At 40.9% G+C, this 16,580-nt stretch overlaps 1 protein-coding gene across 3 annotated transcripts; it reads right to left on the reverse strand.

The window, feature by feature from the left end:
* Window positions 1–1,813: 1,813 nt before the first annotated feature.
* Window positions 1,814–16,039, reverse strand: kdm3b (lysine (K)-specific demethylase 3B). Of its 3 annotated transcripts, XM_079480458.1 has the most exons (26): window positions 15,633–16,039; window positions 14,284–14,460; window positions 14,020–14,133; window positions 13,817–13,922; window positions 13,595–13,719; window positions 13,419–13,487; window positions 12,571–13,278; window positions 11,936–12,481; window positions 11,302–11,851; window positions 10,629–10,836; window positions 10,321–10,535; window positions 9,634–9,786; window positions 9,369–9,473; window positions 9,142–9,269; window positions 8,799–9,057; window positions 8,438–8,682; window positions 8,069–8,341; window positions 7,818–7,989; window positions 7,646–7,736; window positions 7,451–7,581; window positions 7,240–7,359; window positions 6,614–6,637; window positions 3,415–3,554; window positions 3,142–3,318; window positions 2,923–3,057; window positions 1,814–2,690 (listed from the first exon to the last, which is right to left on the reverse strand). In XM_079480458.1, exons 1-26 carry the CDS (start codon window positions 15,789–15,791, stop codon window positions 2,610–2,612), a joined length of 5,211 nt encoding a protein of 1,736 aa, XP_079336584.1. In that variant the 5' UTR covers window positions 15,792–16,039; the 3' UTR covers window positions 1,814–2,609. The 3 variants fall into 3 exon arrangements, with proteins under 3 accessions (XP_079336584.1, XP_079336583.1, XP_079336582.1); XM_079480457.1 differs by having other exon boundaries at window positions 9,369–9,470; window positions 11,302–12,481; XM_079480456.1 differs by having other exon boundaries at window positions 11,302–12,481.
* Window positions 16,040–16,580: the final 541 nt, after the last annotated feature.

Consider the following 16,580-nt stretch of genomic DNA (forward strand, 5'->3'; position numbering starts at 1 on the left):
CCATGCAGGTCTTTATAACCAATAAGCAAGATTTTAAAGTTAATGCAATGATTTATAGGTAACCATTGCAGGGTTGCCAGAACAGGGCTAATATGCCCATCACCTTTTTTTGTACGTGTAAGAACTCGAGCTGCCGCATTTCGGTTCAGTTGAAATTTTTGTAATAGGCCTGCAGGGCGACCACCTAATAATGCATTACAGTAGGCCTAATCTAGTCTTGATGTCATAAAGGCATCAATTAGCTTCTCTGCATCTGATGGTGACAGCATGGTTCTCTGTATCTGATTGGTGAACTGGATCTCAAAAGTACTATTGAATAAAACGCCAAGATTCTTTGCTGTAGATTAGGGTTTTATGGAACATCCATCAATAGCTAAGCAATATTCTTGGTTGTTACATATGGAGGTTTTCGGTCCAATAAGTAACACTTCAGTTCAGCAATAAGAAATTGTAACTCATCCACTTTTTTATATCGAGAATGCATTCCACTATTCGATGGAATTGTTGTGTTTCATGAGGCTTTGAGGAAATATAAAGTTGCGTATCATCAGCATAACAGTGAAAGCTAACTAACAGTGAAAGCTAACTCTATGTTGCTTTATTATATCTCCTAGAGGTAGCATGTATAATGCGAAGAGCATAGGCCCTAAGACTGAGTCCTGTGGTACACTGTACTGGACTTGCGATTTGTGTGACACCTCATTGTTTATTGCTACATATTGAAAATGGTCAGATAAATAAGATCTAAGCCATTTCAGAGCTATTCCTTTAATACTGACATAATTTTCGAGTCTATGTCACCTTATATGCTTTAGGCACATGTCCTAGTGTCAGAGATGAGTTAATAATGCTAAGAAGAGGATCTATATTTTCTGGGAGCATCTCTTTCAGTAGATTTGTAGGTTTAGGGTCTAGCATGCATGTAGTTGATTTAGATGATCTAATGATTTTAGATAATTTATCGTGATCTATGGTAGAAAATAATCACAATTTCTCCTTAGAGGCGCTGTAGTTAGTCGTTTGTTCAGCGGGTTTCACTTCTGGTTGCATAGTTATAATTTTTTCTCTAATATCTTGGATTTTATTTGTGAAATAGTTCATAAATTCATCACTGCTATGCTGGTATACAGAATCAGAAGTCGCTGACGATTTGTTTTTGGTTAATTTAGCCACTGTGTGAAATAAAAACCTAGGGTTGTGCTGGTTTTCTTCTATTAGTGATGAAAGGTAGGCGGATCTAGACGTATTTAGGGCTTTCCTGTGTTTTCGAAAACTATCCTTGCATGCTGTACTAAATACCTCTAATTTAGTTTTCTTAATGTTGGGCTCCATTTTTCGTGCTGCTTTCTTTAGAGCCCGAGTGTGTGACATAATATCATTATGGTGAACATTTTTGGTAAAAACGTTTTTTTCATGGCAAGATTGACAGTTGCATGGAATAGAGGGAATATGTTCAATGTATCTAAGGTGTATATTTGGTTAAAACATTCACTGTGCAGTGTAAACCTGAAGAATCGTACCAATTTAATCAATTAGAAGTAATTCACTTGATTTTAAAAAAAATTTAAAATTGTACTTGAGTTCCTGTGTCAATGAATTGGTTATTGTTTTTATTGCAGAATTTTATCAAAGAAAGATGAAAGAAAAGTTACAGAAATTATATTGTTTACTATTGTAATAATATTGTTTAATAATTTAATGTATATTGTTTTCCAAGTGTAAGGCTAAACGAAACTTTGTAAACTACTGCTTGAGATACAAACTTTTTTGCTTGTTTTAAATTTCAAATGTCAACGTTAACATGACAGAAATTCAAACAAACAATGTGGTCTATATTTCAAAAGCTTTAGTTTATTGCATCATCCATACATCACAAAATGGCTTACAAAATAAAATAAGATTAAACAAACAGGTTTCTGAGAATTTTTCTAAATAACAGGGCCAAATCCTTTTTTGTAAACCTTTATTTTGGGAAAAAGTAATACACACTGCTAAGATCAATATATATATTGGTACATATGAATGACCAGTAGTTCTGCCGAACTGGAATTGTTGATTTTTTAATGATAACTCCACAAAGCCAGTCTAACGCTTGTTGTCAGAGAAATAGCAACTAATGGCGTATTACAAAAAATGCAAATAAGAACAATTTTCTCATCTTGAGAAAAAACTAAAAATACAAAACTTTGGTCTAGTTCCCTTCCATGCTCCTGTCCACCTTGTTTGGAAAAGGTGGCAGGAATCTTTTAATTGTATGTCTGTTGACCCCCAACTAAAAGCTCTCCTTCATTGAAGAGCACAAAAAAATTATGTACTTGAAGAAACCCAGTGCTCACTTTTTCACAGAAGTCATGAAGAAACCTTTTTAAAAGATGCATGTCAGTTAATATCAGCTCTCTGCACAGTCCAACAAACTTTAAACGCTTAGAAAAGAACAGACTTTTAAATACAGAGAATACGATTGAAAAACTAAACAATGATTTCGTAACACTTGATGAAGCAGCATCTTCATCCTAGCAAAACGCAGATACGTTCCATTATAAACAGCTTATTTGATTTCGCTGGGTTTATCCAACCAAGACGTAATCTCTCCATCATCAGTTCGGCGCTTAAGAGCGGCATAGCTTGGACTCGTGGGCTTTTAGCGTTCCCACGGCATCCTTCACTGCATGGTAGATGATGTTCTTCACCTGTAAAGGATGGTCAAAAATGGTATATTATCAGTGCTCCTTTCCACATACAAAAAAATAAATAAATGCAAATGTAAAGTGTAGCATGAATAATCAAACATCTGATTTCTGAGAAAGTGAACAAATGCCCAACATACAGGTTTGTAATGACATAAAAAAGACGTAATTACTGTGATTTATATTCTAGGATTACTTATTTTCTTAACATCTACATACTAAACTCAAGTGGTACCTGTAACTTGTCTTCGTGGTTTGTGTGAGTGGTTGAAAGGTGGCGGAACTCTTGCGTCAGTCTGAAACAGTGCTTCACGTGTTCGGGAGACACAAAGTCCTCTGCAACCTTAATACAGCTATACAGGTTGTGCACCTGAAAAACCACATTGAGTAAATGAGTGTCAAGTGTGTGATTTTGGATTAAATTAAGCAAGATTTGCATAACCTCAATCCTAACCTGATGTGGTGCTCCAGCTGGGATAAAAACAGCATCTCCCAAAAACTGAACGATGGACCAGCCCTGGACCCCATAGTCCTCGTACAGCCTGTGACGCAGCGCCTGGTCCAGATACCAGCTCTGGTCGTGGATCGGGTCGTGGTCTGGTGGGTTCTCTTGACCCTGCTCCTCCCCGACCTACATTGGTGGGTAAAACATTTTTTTGTAATTCAAATCCGAATTCTAAACTCAGTGGTAATTCATGACTCAATAGAGGCGGATTTGTTTTCTCACCTTTCGTAGAAGCTCACGGATTTTCTCAGCATCTTTGGCGGCGTAGATGTGCCAGAGAGCCCCAGGTTTCTCTTTCATTTCATAGACTCTTCTCTTAGTCATATCATCGACATCACCTTCCTCTATGGTCTGCATCACCTCTGTAGTAATAATAGGTAGGTCAGAACACACACACAGGCACACATGCAAACTCCACATTACTCCATGCAGGGCTGCTACAAAAAAATCGGTTTGCGCTCACAATAAATATAATAGTGTAGCACGCGTGTGATTGTGGCCGCTTGTTTGTGTGAAGTGCGTTTGTTGTGCTTGTTCGTGTGTGTGTGAGAAGAACTAATGGCGCACCACTATTTATTTTCGTTTTTTGCAATTAAAGCGTGTTCTCCGGCTGCATCGAGTCCATTAATCTAGAGCCCTATGTTCTGCACGATATGGGAAAACATGGAAGGAATCACGAAAGCGGAATTCTACTATTTAAATGTCCTCTGTTTGTTCTGCGCATCTATGAGTGAATGAGTTGCACCGTTTAACATGTTACAAGCGTGACACTCATGGATTTGTCTGTATCTCACTATACAAGGACATGAACACGTGACCTTCATCCACAGAGCTGTTCTGAGCTTATTTTACGAGTGTTTCACTGTTTGAGTGAAGCTTCCGTCAAACACACTCTGGAAAACCCTTCAAAATAAAAGGGATTAAAAAATATTTACTTGTTGTAAATTCATAAACTAGTATATTTGAACCTTACTATAGTAAATATTACAGTAAATGACATAGTACACAATAATGTAACTGCAGTTTAAAGTAGTAAATATTATAGTATATATGTATTTACTCCTGTATGGTAATGCATTAAAAAAACAGAACTCCGAGATATTAAAAAGGAAAAAACTAAATTATATGGCCCAAATGTATTTATTTATATAAAGTTAAGGCCTTTTTCAGTTACCTGTCTATTTATGTGATGACTTGCGCTTGTGTTTTTTTTAAGATGATAACAGACTTGTGCTACAACTGTACAGCCCTGCCTTGTCTTCAAGAATAGTTCACCCAAAAATAAAACTGTCATCATTTATTCACCTTCGACTTGTTCGAAATCTCTATACATTTCTTTGTTCTGATGAACACCAAGAAAGATATTTGGACGAATGCTTGTAACCAAACAGTTCTTGGAATCCTTTGACTACCATAGTAGGAAAATTATTTTTAGTTTTTTTAATCTGTTGAACATAAAAGTAGCTATTTTGAAGAATGTAGGACAGCAAACAGCTCTGGGGCACTTTTGACTACCGTTGTATTTTTCAGTTATAAGCATTCTTCCAAATATCTTTCTCGGTTTTCATCAGAACAAATACATTATAAAGATTTGGAACAACTTGAAGGTGAGCAAATGATGACAGACTTTTTGGATGACGTATCCCTTGAATAATATTGTTAGGTCTTCAGTCGTTCTCTTCAATATTTAAGCATGTTAGTTAGAGCAACCGAAAATAATATTTGCAATGCTTATTTTAAAGCTTAACAACTGATGGCAAAAGCTTAGAGAAGGAGGGAAAAACATTTAGGGTTGCCTTAAAGTACATTACAAACTAGGGATGCACCGATACCACTATTCTTTAGACCAAGTACAAGTACTTACATTTGGGTACTTGCCGATACCGAGTACCGTTACGAGTTCAATCTTTCATGTTTAAACATTCTTTCCAACATTTCCTATTTGTAAAAATATTTAAAACAATCTCATAACGTTGTTTAATGTAGTCAGTGTTGTAAATGATTTAATTTGATTGGTAACAGCCCTAGTGTCTTATTCTAGTTTAATTTATTGATCAAATTTAAGAATACTAAAAAAAGATTATGGGGAAAACACCCTTTATAAAAGGTAAAACATATCACAAATATGCAATTTTAAATATGTCAAAGCTGATCGAACACTGGTGAGAATATTTCTTCAGTTTTAAATCTGTCATTCACGTGTCTGAAGCACAAGCATGTGAACAGGCTTAATGTTGAGCCTCTGACATTTTTACTGACCGGAGCTTGTCTCTGAAAATTTTCTCTCGCTTCTCCAGCGTTGGCTGCAAAGTTGGTTATTGCAATTTACCGGTGCTAGCATTAGCGAACTCTTTGAACGCGGCATTATGCTGGTTCTTTAGATGTTTAAACAAATTGCTGGTGTTAAAGGAGCTATTTCTATTGACAATTTAGCAGAGCATAGTTTGCAGTCTGCTCTACTTTTATCATCATCGCTTATCTTAAAATATCTCCAAACGGGTGACACGGCGCCTCCTCCGACTTTCAACAGGTAAAATGACGTCAAGCGATCGTGCTCATTGAGAGCGCGTGACCTCTTTTCGCTTGGTGGTGTGCGCAGGGAATTTTATTACTCTCCTTTGTGCAATTATTCACATTTTCCCCCCAAAATAGCTGCATTACTGACAAACACTTTGATAATAAATAGACGTAACCCTTTTAAATGAAAATAAAACTGCACATTGTACTTTCTATGGACATTATTCCATACCAGGGTCATATGGAGACTTTTTTGTTAATTCTGTGCAAAAATTTTGAAAGAATTTGTAGAATTCTGTGGAACAGTTTAAATGCGTTCACATTTGTACAGAAATGTAAATATGTGTTAAAATAGTTTTAAAATACTAGACCCCCTTTGGTGGATTTAGTTAATCTAGAGAGCGTGATGGCTTGTAGTGTGATAGAAGCTCTGTTAGGTAGGCAGGGGCTAAACCGTTTAAGGCTTTATAAGTGATTAAAAGAACTTTAACGTCAATACGATACTTAATGGGTAGCCAGTGAAGGGTTGATAAAATTGGGGTTATGTGATCATATTTTCTGGACCTGGTTAGAACTCTGGCAGCTGCATTCTGAACTAACTGTAGTTTGTTTATTGATGATGCAAGACAACCACGAAGTAGTGCACTACAGTAGTCAAGTCTTGAGGTCATAAATGCATGAATAAGCTTCTCCGCGTCAGCAAAACATAGAATATTTCGTAATTTGGCAACATTTCTAAGTGTGTTACTTGCGACAGCTGTAAACAACTTCAATTTTTTTTCCATCCAGTCAATTGTGCAGGTTACAAAATATGGATTAAAGCAATGAAAGTAAAGACCAAAAGAGGACAAGAAAAGTGAGCAGTGCATGCCTGAGAGGTGAGACAAAAAAAAATGGCACAGACCTTTGAATCCAGCGAGGTCTGCTTCTGTGAATGAGAAATTGCGCAACAATCAAAAGTAATAAGACCTCAAGAGCACAGGCCGTTCAAAAGGCCTCGACTGCATCCAGCCCACGGGTCTGTGAGCTGTTACGACGCTGACGTACTGGATGCTTTTTACAAGCTACATTTTGCTAACAAGTGAGTGAACTATATGTGAATAGAAACGATTAAAGCAATGAAATCCTTTCGAGAATAAACAGCATTATTACGTCTTTCATTTGCTTTCGTTTGGATTAAACGCTACTCAAATGTCTTCGGGTGCTATTGCACCTTTAAGAGAAAGACTAGGTCAGAATCCTCACAATAACAATGCAGGTCTAAATACTTTTGTTAGGAACTTTATCTTTTTAATATGCTACCAGTAGTGGACCCAAACAATCTATATACTAGCTGCGAGTATACTGTTCAGGTAAGCTTGACAGCACACAGACATTGTGAGGACGGTATGGAGCTTTTCCAAAACTACAATGAAATGGTGAGGACACAAGGGCCAAGTTTTATTTTGATAGTGACAAGACTGTCTGACCGATGCGTTTCAAATGCTTTATAGGCTTTAATGTAAAATTAAACAAAAGCCTAACACTTACCATTTTCATAGTTGTCATCTCCCTCTGGGATGCCAACGTACACCATGACGTTGACTGCATCGGATACATCAAGATGCAGGTTAGTGGTGCCAACCTTCCTATCTTCTGTGGAAATCAGCCCTGAAAAGATAGACGCAAAGGAAACGGATTAAAGAAAAGATCAATAAAAATCGAATGCGTACCAGTAGGAAGTTAAATAAAGATCCCTTACCATAGGCGTTATACATTTTAGGGCCGAGATCTGGACGAACAAAGAAGTTAGGAAGACGAGAGGCCAAGTTAAGACGGCCATCTCTTTTTGTGTACTCTGGTAGAGGAAGATTGTCCATGAGATCATCGAACCTGCAGACAAAGGAACGTAAGAATGCTAAAGCAATGCAAAAGCTTCATATAACACTAAACATACCGAGTGGGCATCATGTCCCTGAAATCTTCTCCAGGAGGCCAATCTTTCAGTTTTAGTACCATAGGCTGACCATCTCCACCTTGTAATCGTTCTAGAAAATAAAGAACATTTTTATAAAACAATTATTTCTTGGTAGTATACTAAGCTGGCGTTCTCAATTGGCAGTACTTACTGGAAATGACCTGGAAGCCATCCCAGAACTCTCTGACTTTGACATCAGAGATGATTGCACAGTTCCTACAGTTGACCAGGTCCACATCCTGGTCTCCAAACTCCTTACTGAAGGCCTCAGGCTTCCACAAGTTACTCTTCAGCTTCTTGTGTATGCCTGAGACCAGCACAGGCTAAACAAAAGAAGAAACATCTGAGCATCAGACAGAATTCGTATTATTTAAGAACGTTTGCAACCCTCTCTTTGCTGACCTGTCCTTGTTTCCAGCACTCTCTGAAGATCTTCCAATTGTTACCGTTGCTAGGGTCCTGCAGGCACAGCAGGCGTCCGTCACACAGCCATGAGTGGGATGTGTGGGAGTCTAGAACGCTAAGACCCATCAAGCCCTCTCTGCGAGGAACACTCCCAGACTCTCCGCTTTCTGCCGACCCCGATGCGCGCCGACTCTCCGCCTTCTTTGTCTCAACCACCGACGCAATGATATGATCCAAGAAGTTTGGGAGGCCTCCCTTCATCTTATCAGCCTGCGGGGACAAAATTAGTTTATTACCCAAAATGCATGTTTAATGACAAAACAGCCCCATAAATGGATGTATGCAAGTTAAAGCACTGTCACATACACTTGCTGTGGAGAATACTGAAGGGAACGGGACTCCACCCTCCGTGGAACCTTGTGGAAGCTTCCCAGGACCAGAGTTAAGCAGATCTCGGAGGCTTCCTTCGGTTTTGGGTTGGGAAGGACCGGACCCCAGCAACAGGCTATTGAAGAGCTTAGGGGTAGATCCTGATGGTTTGGAGAGAGTGCTGAAGGCATCCAGACCGAACGGAGCACGCGAGTCACGCCCCATCATGGAGCGGAGCGACTCTGACATAAAACAAGAGATACTTCACTAAAAGGGAGCACCTTGTTGTCTGGTAAGAGTACATGCAAAGAATTTTTATATAATCAATTAAAGATGAACTTCTAATCTGTTTTCTCACCTTTTGGCTCCTTCTGCGTGGCCAGATCAGCCAGCCAGTGAAGGGCTGAGGAATGGCCTTTACTATCTTTTGTGCCTTGCGTCTGTACAGGAGGAGGAATAGTTGTGCTGCTGTTTCCCGCACTAGTGCTTGATGTTGTGTCTGTAGTGACCCCCTCTTCAACTGGTTCCGTTTTAACCACCATACCTGCCGCAGATTCCCCATTAGGACGGGGTGGGGTTGGGGTGGCTCCATTCCCTGTACTGTGAACTGCACCCGACTGCATCAATTATAAGAAAAACACTCATGACATCCATACGTGTTCAAATAATAATTCATGGTTTGGAGATCATTAGCAACTTGCCTGTGAAAGGCCATTTGGAGCACTCGGCCGCACCAAAGGCTTGCTATGTCGACTAATACAGGGACAGTTAGCTTTGATCCCCCATTTTCCTCTGGCTGCGTGGACCATGTCACCTATGCTATACAAGGCTAATGGAAAATAATAAGAGGAAAACAAATCAACGATGTTTATCACCTTGTTTTAGCAGTTCATGTTTCATGTTCTCTAGTAGGAGCAAATGCCCTAACCTGTGCCAGGTATAATTTGAGTTGGCATGAGGTTCTGTGGTTCGTGAGGCTGGCCTTTCGCACACTTGAGCCATGAAAACACATCTTCATCAGGGCCATCGTCTACTAAAAAAGCAGAAGTACGAGTCAGAGACATACAGTACAAACATCAGAATTTAATAGGAACATTAATTAATAAAAAACATATGATCCTGCGTAAACATTAGAGGAAAAATAATCCTTAATTTCTCATTTTAGTCCTGCGACAGATTTCTGTCACATTTACCTTCAGGTGGCCTGTTCTTGCGTAGCCGGTAACAGTCGAGGCAAACACCGAAGCCACATTTGCGACACACCCAGTGGATGTTGAAGAGTGTTGTTTCACATACATCACACATTTCTCTCACACCCCTGACAGCTCGCTTCCATGCCACTTTTTCTGCAAAATCAGAGAATTAGCAGACTTTATTTAAAATACTTGTCTTCAAAGCAGCATTAACAGAAGCATTTCTTAAAAGATCTTACAAGTGAGAATTGGGGGAGAAACAAGAATCCAGGAGAAAAGATTTGTATATTGTATTTATTCAATTTCAGGACCATAGAGTCTGTTGAGTTCATCCATGTTTTGAATTTCAAAAAAGTAGGAAAAATTGCTTTATAAATGTATTAAGATATTTCGAAGAATGTAGGAAAGCAAACAGTCCTGGGCACCTTTGACTACCATTGTCGTTTTCCTACTAGGATCAATGGTGGCCAAGAACTGTTTGGTTATAAGCATTCATCCGTATATCTTTCGCTTTGTTCATCAGAACAAAGACATTTATACCTATTTGGAACAGAATTTTACATTTTTGGTGAAATGTCCCTTAAAGACTAAATTTGAATTTACCTAAATGCGAAATTATTCACACAAAGTTTTTGGCACGAAAAGCATTACTTTGAAAATCAAATTTAACAGAAATAAGTTACTTACGATGTGGTTCAACCATCATCATGGCCTCTTTCTCGGACATAACCAACTGGCAAAACTGGTCACCGACGTTGGCCAAAATGTATTTGGAGGTGTCCAGGTCAAGTCCCTCCTTTGCTGTGGTGGAAGGAAGCCACAGGCCCATTGCCATGCCATCACTCTGCTGAGGGCTCAGAAAACCTTCCACACGCAAGACTCCCTTTTTAGTAAAAGCCAGTCTGTTGGGACGGAGGAATGGAAAAAAAACGTAAATACACAAATAAACAAACGTGGAGTCAAAATAGAAGTTCTGTATAAAAAGCACATTTAACCTGCGAAAGTGGAAGAAGCGGCAGGCCACATTTGGATCGTCATCATCCGAATCCTGTTCACGTGACTTCCTGTAGCGTTCAAGCCGGCACTCACGACATTTGTGCAGGTGGGGCGCCACGTTAATGCAGGAACCATCCTGCAGGAAGGACTCGCCAGACTGCTTCAAACGCCGGACCTTACTCTGATCCTTCAACACTGACTGTCCCACTAAATACACCACACATAAATAAAAACAGATTAATGAACCAAACCCAACTTATTCTATTAATATGAACTACTGGCATAGAGCTACGCAACGATTAATCGTATCCAGAATAAAAGTTTGTTTTTACATAATATATGTCCTTGCACTGTGCACATTTATTTTGTATTTATAAACACATACTGTTCATATACTGTTCGTATATGTTTAGGAAATATCTGCGTATATATAATCAATTTAAATTATGTATACAAACATTTATTCATTTTTATATTTTTCTTAAATATATAAACATGCATGTGTTTATTAATACAAAATTAATATGCACAGTGCACAGACATACATTACGTAAATACAAACTTTTCTTTCATTCTAGATGCGATTAATCACAATTAATTGTTGAACAGCCCTACTGATATCAAAACTCAAATCGGTTTGTTTACAGAGCTTACAAAAGTCAAGCACACTACCTTTAATAGGTTTACTCCGTGGTCGACTCTTAGCTGCAGGCTGGGTCTTACTCTTCTCCACAGCTTCTGACTGAACCCCAGTCTTCTGGCTTTGAACCGAGTTGTCCTCCGGCTCACTCAAGTCAGACAGGTCGCTGTTGCTACTGGACTCAGAGTCTCTTTTCGTTGACTGCCCGCGTTCCTCCAGACCAAACTTCTGTGATGTCTGGTCAGATGTAGGCACACCATGACCTTCAGCGCTGCCCCAGTTTCCCACGCTTACCTCCGAACCCTCTTTTGGTTTGGGTGTCTGTTGCCCATCCTGAGCCACCGTCTTTAGAGAGGAAGGTGCGACCTGGGGGGTTAAGATTCCCTTGGGGGGTTCTGCCATGGTAAATAAATTAGATTTGGCGTCATTAACAGGATTTTGAGCGAGTAGACTAGTGCTGCCTGAAGGTGGTACAGCAGATGTGGACGGTGCAGGTGATGACTTCGAAGAAGACAACGTGCTAAACGGACTGTGCGAAACAGCTCCGCCGTAAGCCAGAAATGGGTTTGTCTCTTTTGAGGCCTGTAGGAAAAGGTTCTCATGAGTTTCTAAACCCTTGTTGCCAGCAAGCAAACCAAAACCTGTAACAGGACTAGAACTATTTACATTTTTTATCGCACTATTGCCAGTTCCGCTGGTTCCTAATCCCAAAGAGGATTTCAGTACCTCTGCTGAACTTGCAGCCTGGCCACCGCCTATCGCTGTTGAGAAAGAGGCTGGGAGTTTCTCCCCCACCCCTCCGAAAGGATTGTTCGCAAGAATTCCATTGCCTGCTGGTTTAATATCAGGCACTTTAGGCGGCTCTTTCAGTGGTGACTGGCCACTAGCGGAAGCTGAACCAAACAGTCCAGCGGACGCGGATGCCACAACTGCTTTTTTGAAGCCCTCAGATGGAGCGTTAGCCTTGAACAGACTGGGCGGATCCTTGGCTAGGCACTCGGACAACGGTGTGAAGGCTTTGGACTGGCCCGGAGTGATGCTCGGGTTCTGAGTCATGCACTGGAAGAACAGGTTCTGTGAGGAATCGGAATTACGTCTCTGCGGTTCTTTTGCACCGGCAAAAAACCCAAAAGGCTTGTCCTCCTGGGAAGAGCCATTTGTCTGTGCAGGGATCTCAAATCCTGCAGAAGCTAGTGAGGTGGACTTGGGTGTCTAAAAATACAAATAATGAAAACAAATCAGCAGATGACTTCACTTTTGAATGTAACGTATGAAAGACAACATCATTAATGACATCATACCTGACTCGCCTCTGGTGTTGATCCCCACATGGACTTCTGGTTTGCATCTACAGGAGCGGAAAGAGCCACACTCGAAGCATTGTCCTGGGAAGGTGACGAGATGGTCACAGGACCTGGAGACACCAGAGCAGCCGTTTTAGGATACCCTAAAAGAACACTGTCCTCCCTCTCGGGTGCTAGGAGTGTAGGGGACGATTTTGGGGCAGGAGCCCCGGGCACCAAACTTGGCATCTGGCCCAAAGAAGGAAAAGTGTTAGAAAAAGGCGAAGGGGCTGGTTTCAAAGGAGGCGGTGTTGGAGTGGATGCAGGAAGCACAGACGATACTGAAGATACTGTCCGTTCTTGATTTGGGATAATGCCGTTCTCCTTGACAAGACCTGCAGTCCTTATGTGGTCCTGCTGAGAGGAATTGCTGTCGTTAGAGGAACCTTGGCTCGCCACTGGACTACAGGTGCTGGTCACCCTCCCACCTACTCCACCCCCTGCGTCTTTTCCCTCCGCTACTCCCACTTCAGCAGTCTCTACGCTTGTTACCATAGCCTCAGCATCCTTGCTGGAGCCATTCCCATTCTGGCTGTCAGAGGCGCCTTCCCCAGCTCCCTTGAAACGCTTGAGAGTGATGTCTTCATCGCCTTCAGATGCTGTTCGACGACGCCGACTGCCCTCACCTTTCCCACCATCACCCTCCTTCCTGCGTCGATCTTGGCTCTATAAGAAATTATGTGATTATTATATGATAAACACTGATGCTACAAATGAAATAAACTACTCCTGGAGCGGTCAAAACATTCAATACTCTTTTCCAACGTCATCCTGATAATCGTCCAAAAAGTGGAAGCTTGGCATACCTCATCTAACTGATCCACAGCAAGCATTACATGAATAACCCGAGGATCAACCACCTGTGTCTCATCACCCTGTTAACAAAAAACAAAACACGATTGTCACATCCAGCCACATAATCATGATAAATAAAACAAATTTTGCACATATAAACAGTTGTGAATGTGGCTTTCATGAAGACCTGGTCCATGGAAATCTCCATAATATGTGAAACAGGATCATGCTGAGAGACAAGTCCAAAGGCCCAGGGCTCCTCAAACTCTGGCTGGTACACCTGCACCCTGCGACCCTGAATGGTGTACGATCCTATGAAATGAAATAAGAGTTAGGCTAGTCAGAATATATTCCCAATTCTTCAGGTAGCTTTACTCATGTAGTATATTTATCATGGGATATAACGGACCTTTCCGCAGGATCTCCTGCAACTCCGAGTCACTTTGCCAGCTGCTGATGGCAGCTTGAAGTGCTGACTGCTCCTGTAGCAGCGCATGCCTAATATCTTTTTCAGCCTTTAGTAACAAGACAACACACAGTATTTGTATGACAGCGTTTATGTATCGATGTACTCAGTGTAAAGAGTTTGATGATCATAAGATTGGTACCGACCTCAAAAGTGTGCAGTGAATTGCAGTTGGGCAGAAACACCAAAGTTCGTGACCCAAACAACTCGACAGGAACCGTGGATCCCAAACCCACACGATCAACCACAGGTTTGAACATCTTAATATTGAAACAAAAGATATTAATACAACCACTGCCTTTTACATAGAGCAATTACTAAAATACATGGTTATGTATTTGATATCAAACAAATTATAAATCCTAGACAACATTTTGTTGCGAAATGACCAGAATGACATCTGTACTCACCAGGGCAGGCCATTGGGTACTGGTCGATCCCGCAGCAGCAGCAGCGGACGCGAGGGAAGGGTCGCTGCAGTTTGCCCAGACAATGTCGCTCTCCATGAGAACCGCACGCACCTCGTCCCCGTACACCTGCACCCAGGAGCGCCGCCGCCAAGGGCTGTCCTCGAACTCCAGAAACACCTGCGATAGAGAGGGAAGGGTGGCAATGACACTCTACTAGACAACATGTCAATAGTTTAGATGTAAATCAAGAAGGACCTTTATAAATGACAATTCACGTTCTGTTGCACAATGTGATGCTTTTAAATGGACCAAAAAAGTAAGCCGTCAAGAGGATTCAAAGCAATTATGATTAAAATAGGCACAGTGAAGTTATTTCCCTATTGACATGAGGGTCATTAAAAATCTACGATGTTCCATGCAGTGAATGATGGTGTTAATAAAAATGACAAACGTATGAATACACTTTTACTATGTTTTCCTCATAAACACTGTATTTGCGATTCCCTATTTCTTACAAAACTATCAATGGTTTAACTAGTTATCATTGTTTCACTGAAGTATTAGCTGTAAAGCTGAACTATTCACAAATGAGATATGAAATCACGACAGTGGGCAGTTTTCCGCGATACTTGTATTCAAACTTCGGTGACACAAAATAAACTCAATCCATCACGACATGACACGTTTACTACAGCTAAACCGTGCTTTATTTATTTACATGACATTTACATTTACGCATTTGGCAGACGCCTTTTTAAAAAGCGACTTGCATTGCATTATACTATACATTTTGTTTCTAAAAACCTCTATCTTTTTACAAAATAGTAATAAACCATTTATATACCCTGATTCCGCAATGTTTCATATCACCGCAACTGTAAACAACCGGTGACTTCGTGTTTCCATTTTCTACATCTGCTGCGTTTATTCGATATATGTAACGTTAACTGACGATCATTGAACTCATTAACGTTAAACGATTTAACATTCGCTTTCATTGGGTTGTATGCGGTTAAATAATCCGATAGCTTTCAACAAACGCAAAGAACTGACTAACTAAAGAGCATTTTACGTCAAACAAATATGCCATAAATCCCCAAGATACAACAATTCAAAACACTGTCTGGCTTGGCAGCTCGAGCCCATTTCTGCAGCTAGCATTCTAGCTAACTAGCATTCATCCACACATTTGCTATCTATTCAAAATCTATATTGTTAAGTACGGACAACGCATGAACTCGCATTATATCGTTTTACGTTATTAAACAGCTTCGCGCGTGTTTACACAAATGCGTTAATAGTTACGTGTGGTTTTGTTTGACGGTCTGTTGTTGTTGTTTCGCTCTCACCTCCACCCCGGGGCTCGCCAGCCCGATCAAACTGACCGCCCGCACGGTGCCGCGGAGCCAGGCCGCCCGCTCCACCTCACCGCCCGTCGTCGCCGCGGATCCGCCGTCATTGAGCAGCAGCAGCAGGCGCTTCCCGATCAGACCTAACGAGTCCCCCATATCACAACCACCATGAAGAGAGCGACTTCCTCGGCTGAAATCCGCGATCGCTCGTGCCTGCGCTGAATTAACGGGTTACTATGGTCGCATACGACTGACTGCACCCTGCGACTGTGGGGTTCGCATCGGCGAAGCAAAGCGATTCAGAAGCTTTATCGGAGTAGTGAGGTGTTATTGTTCGATTTACAGCTCCTTGTCCTCATCCGCCATTTAGCTGTGCAATAATCAAACGCACCCCTCGTACTACTGCGGGACTGCGCTTCACTAGTGCTCGAGAATCAGAGCAGCGCCCCCTGCTGGACACTGTATGATCCTCGCACAGTGAACGCGCGTGCCTGGAGGTCTGTGTCCTGATGAAGAAAGACTGCAAGATTTTGAGTAAGCTATTGTCGTGTGATGTGCATACAAGTATAATATTTGGCTATATAACATGAAATATCTTATTATTTTTCTTATTATGATGGTTATGTTCAAAGTATAGTGCTGGATGCAAGATGGCAAAGGCCCCTATAGCCTAAAATGATGCAATTAGAACTTGAATGAGTAATATATTGACTTTTTATGGGGTTACAGCTGTACAGTTTTTATGTGCTTTATCTCATTTGTTTTTTGCTGTTGATATTTTTAGATTGGACGAGTCTGTAATAAAAAGTGATGAACTTTATTCAGACGATCCATATATTCTGGATCAATGTTTCGTAAGTGCCGTTCAAAGAAGGCAGAAAAATCAATTTTATTCTCGTCCTAAGCCGGTAGTCTCGTGTTTTGAGTGTCCCGACTCAAATCTGA

This window comes from Barbatula barbatula, assembly GCF_947034865.1.
Source record: "Barbatula barbatula genome assembly, chromosome: 18".
Classification (NCBI taxonomy): domain Eukaryota; kingdom Metazoa; phylum Chordata; class Actinopteri; order Cypriniformes; family Nemacheilidae; genus Barbatula; species Barbatula barbatula.

Excerpts from the sequence above, each read along its gene's own strand:
- kdm3b (XM_079480456.1), bottom strand. The coding sequence starts at position 15,791 with ATGGGGGACTCGTTAGGTCTGATCGGGAAGCGCCTGCTGCTGCTGCTC. Across the intron at positions 13,488-13,594 it reads TGGAGATTTCCATGGACCAG|GGTGATGAGACACAGGTGGT; the intron begins GTCTTCATGAAA and ends TTTTGTTAACAG. Across the intron at positions 9,787-10,320 it reads GATGATGGTTGAACCACATC|AAAAAGTGGCATGGAAGCGA; the intron begins GTAAGTAACTTA and ends CTGATTTTGCAG.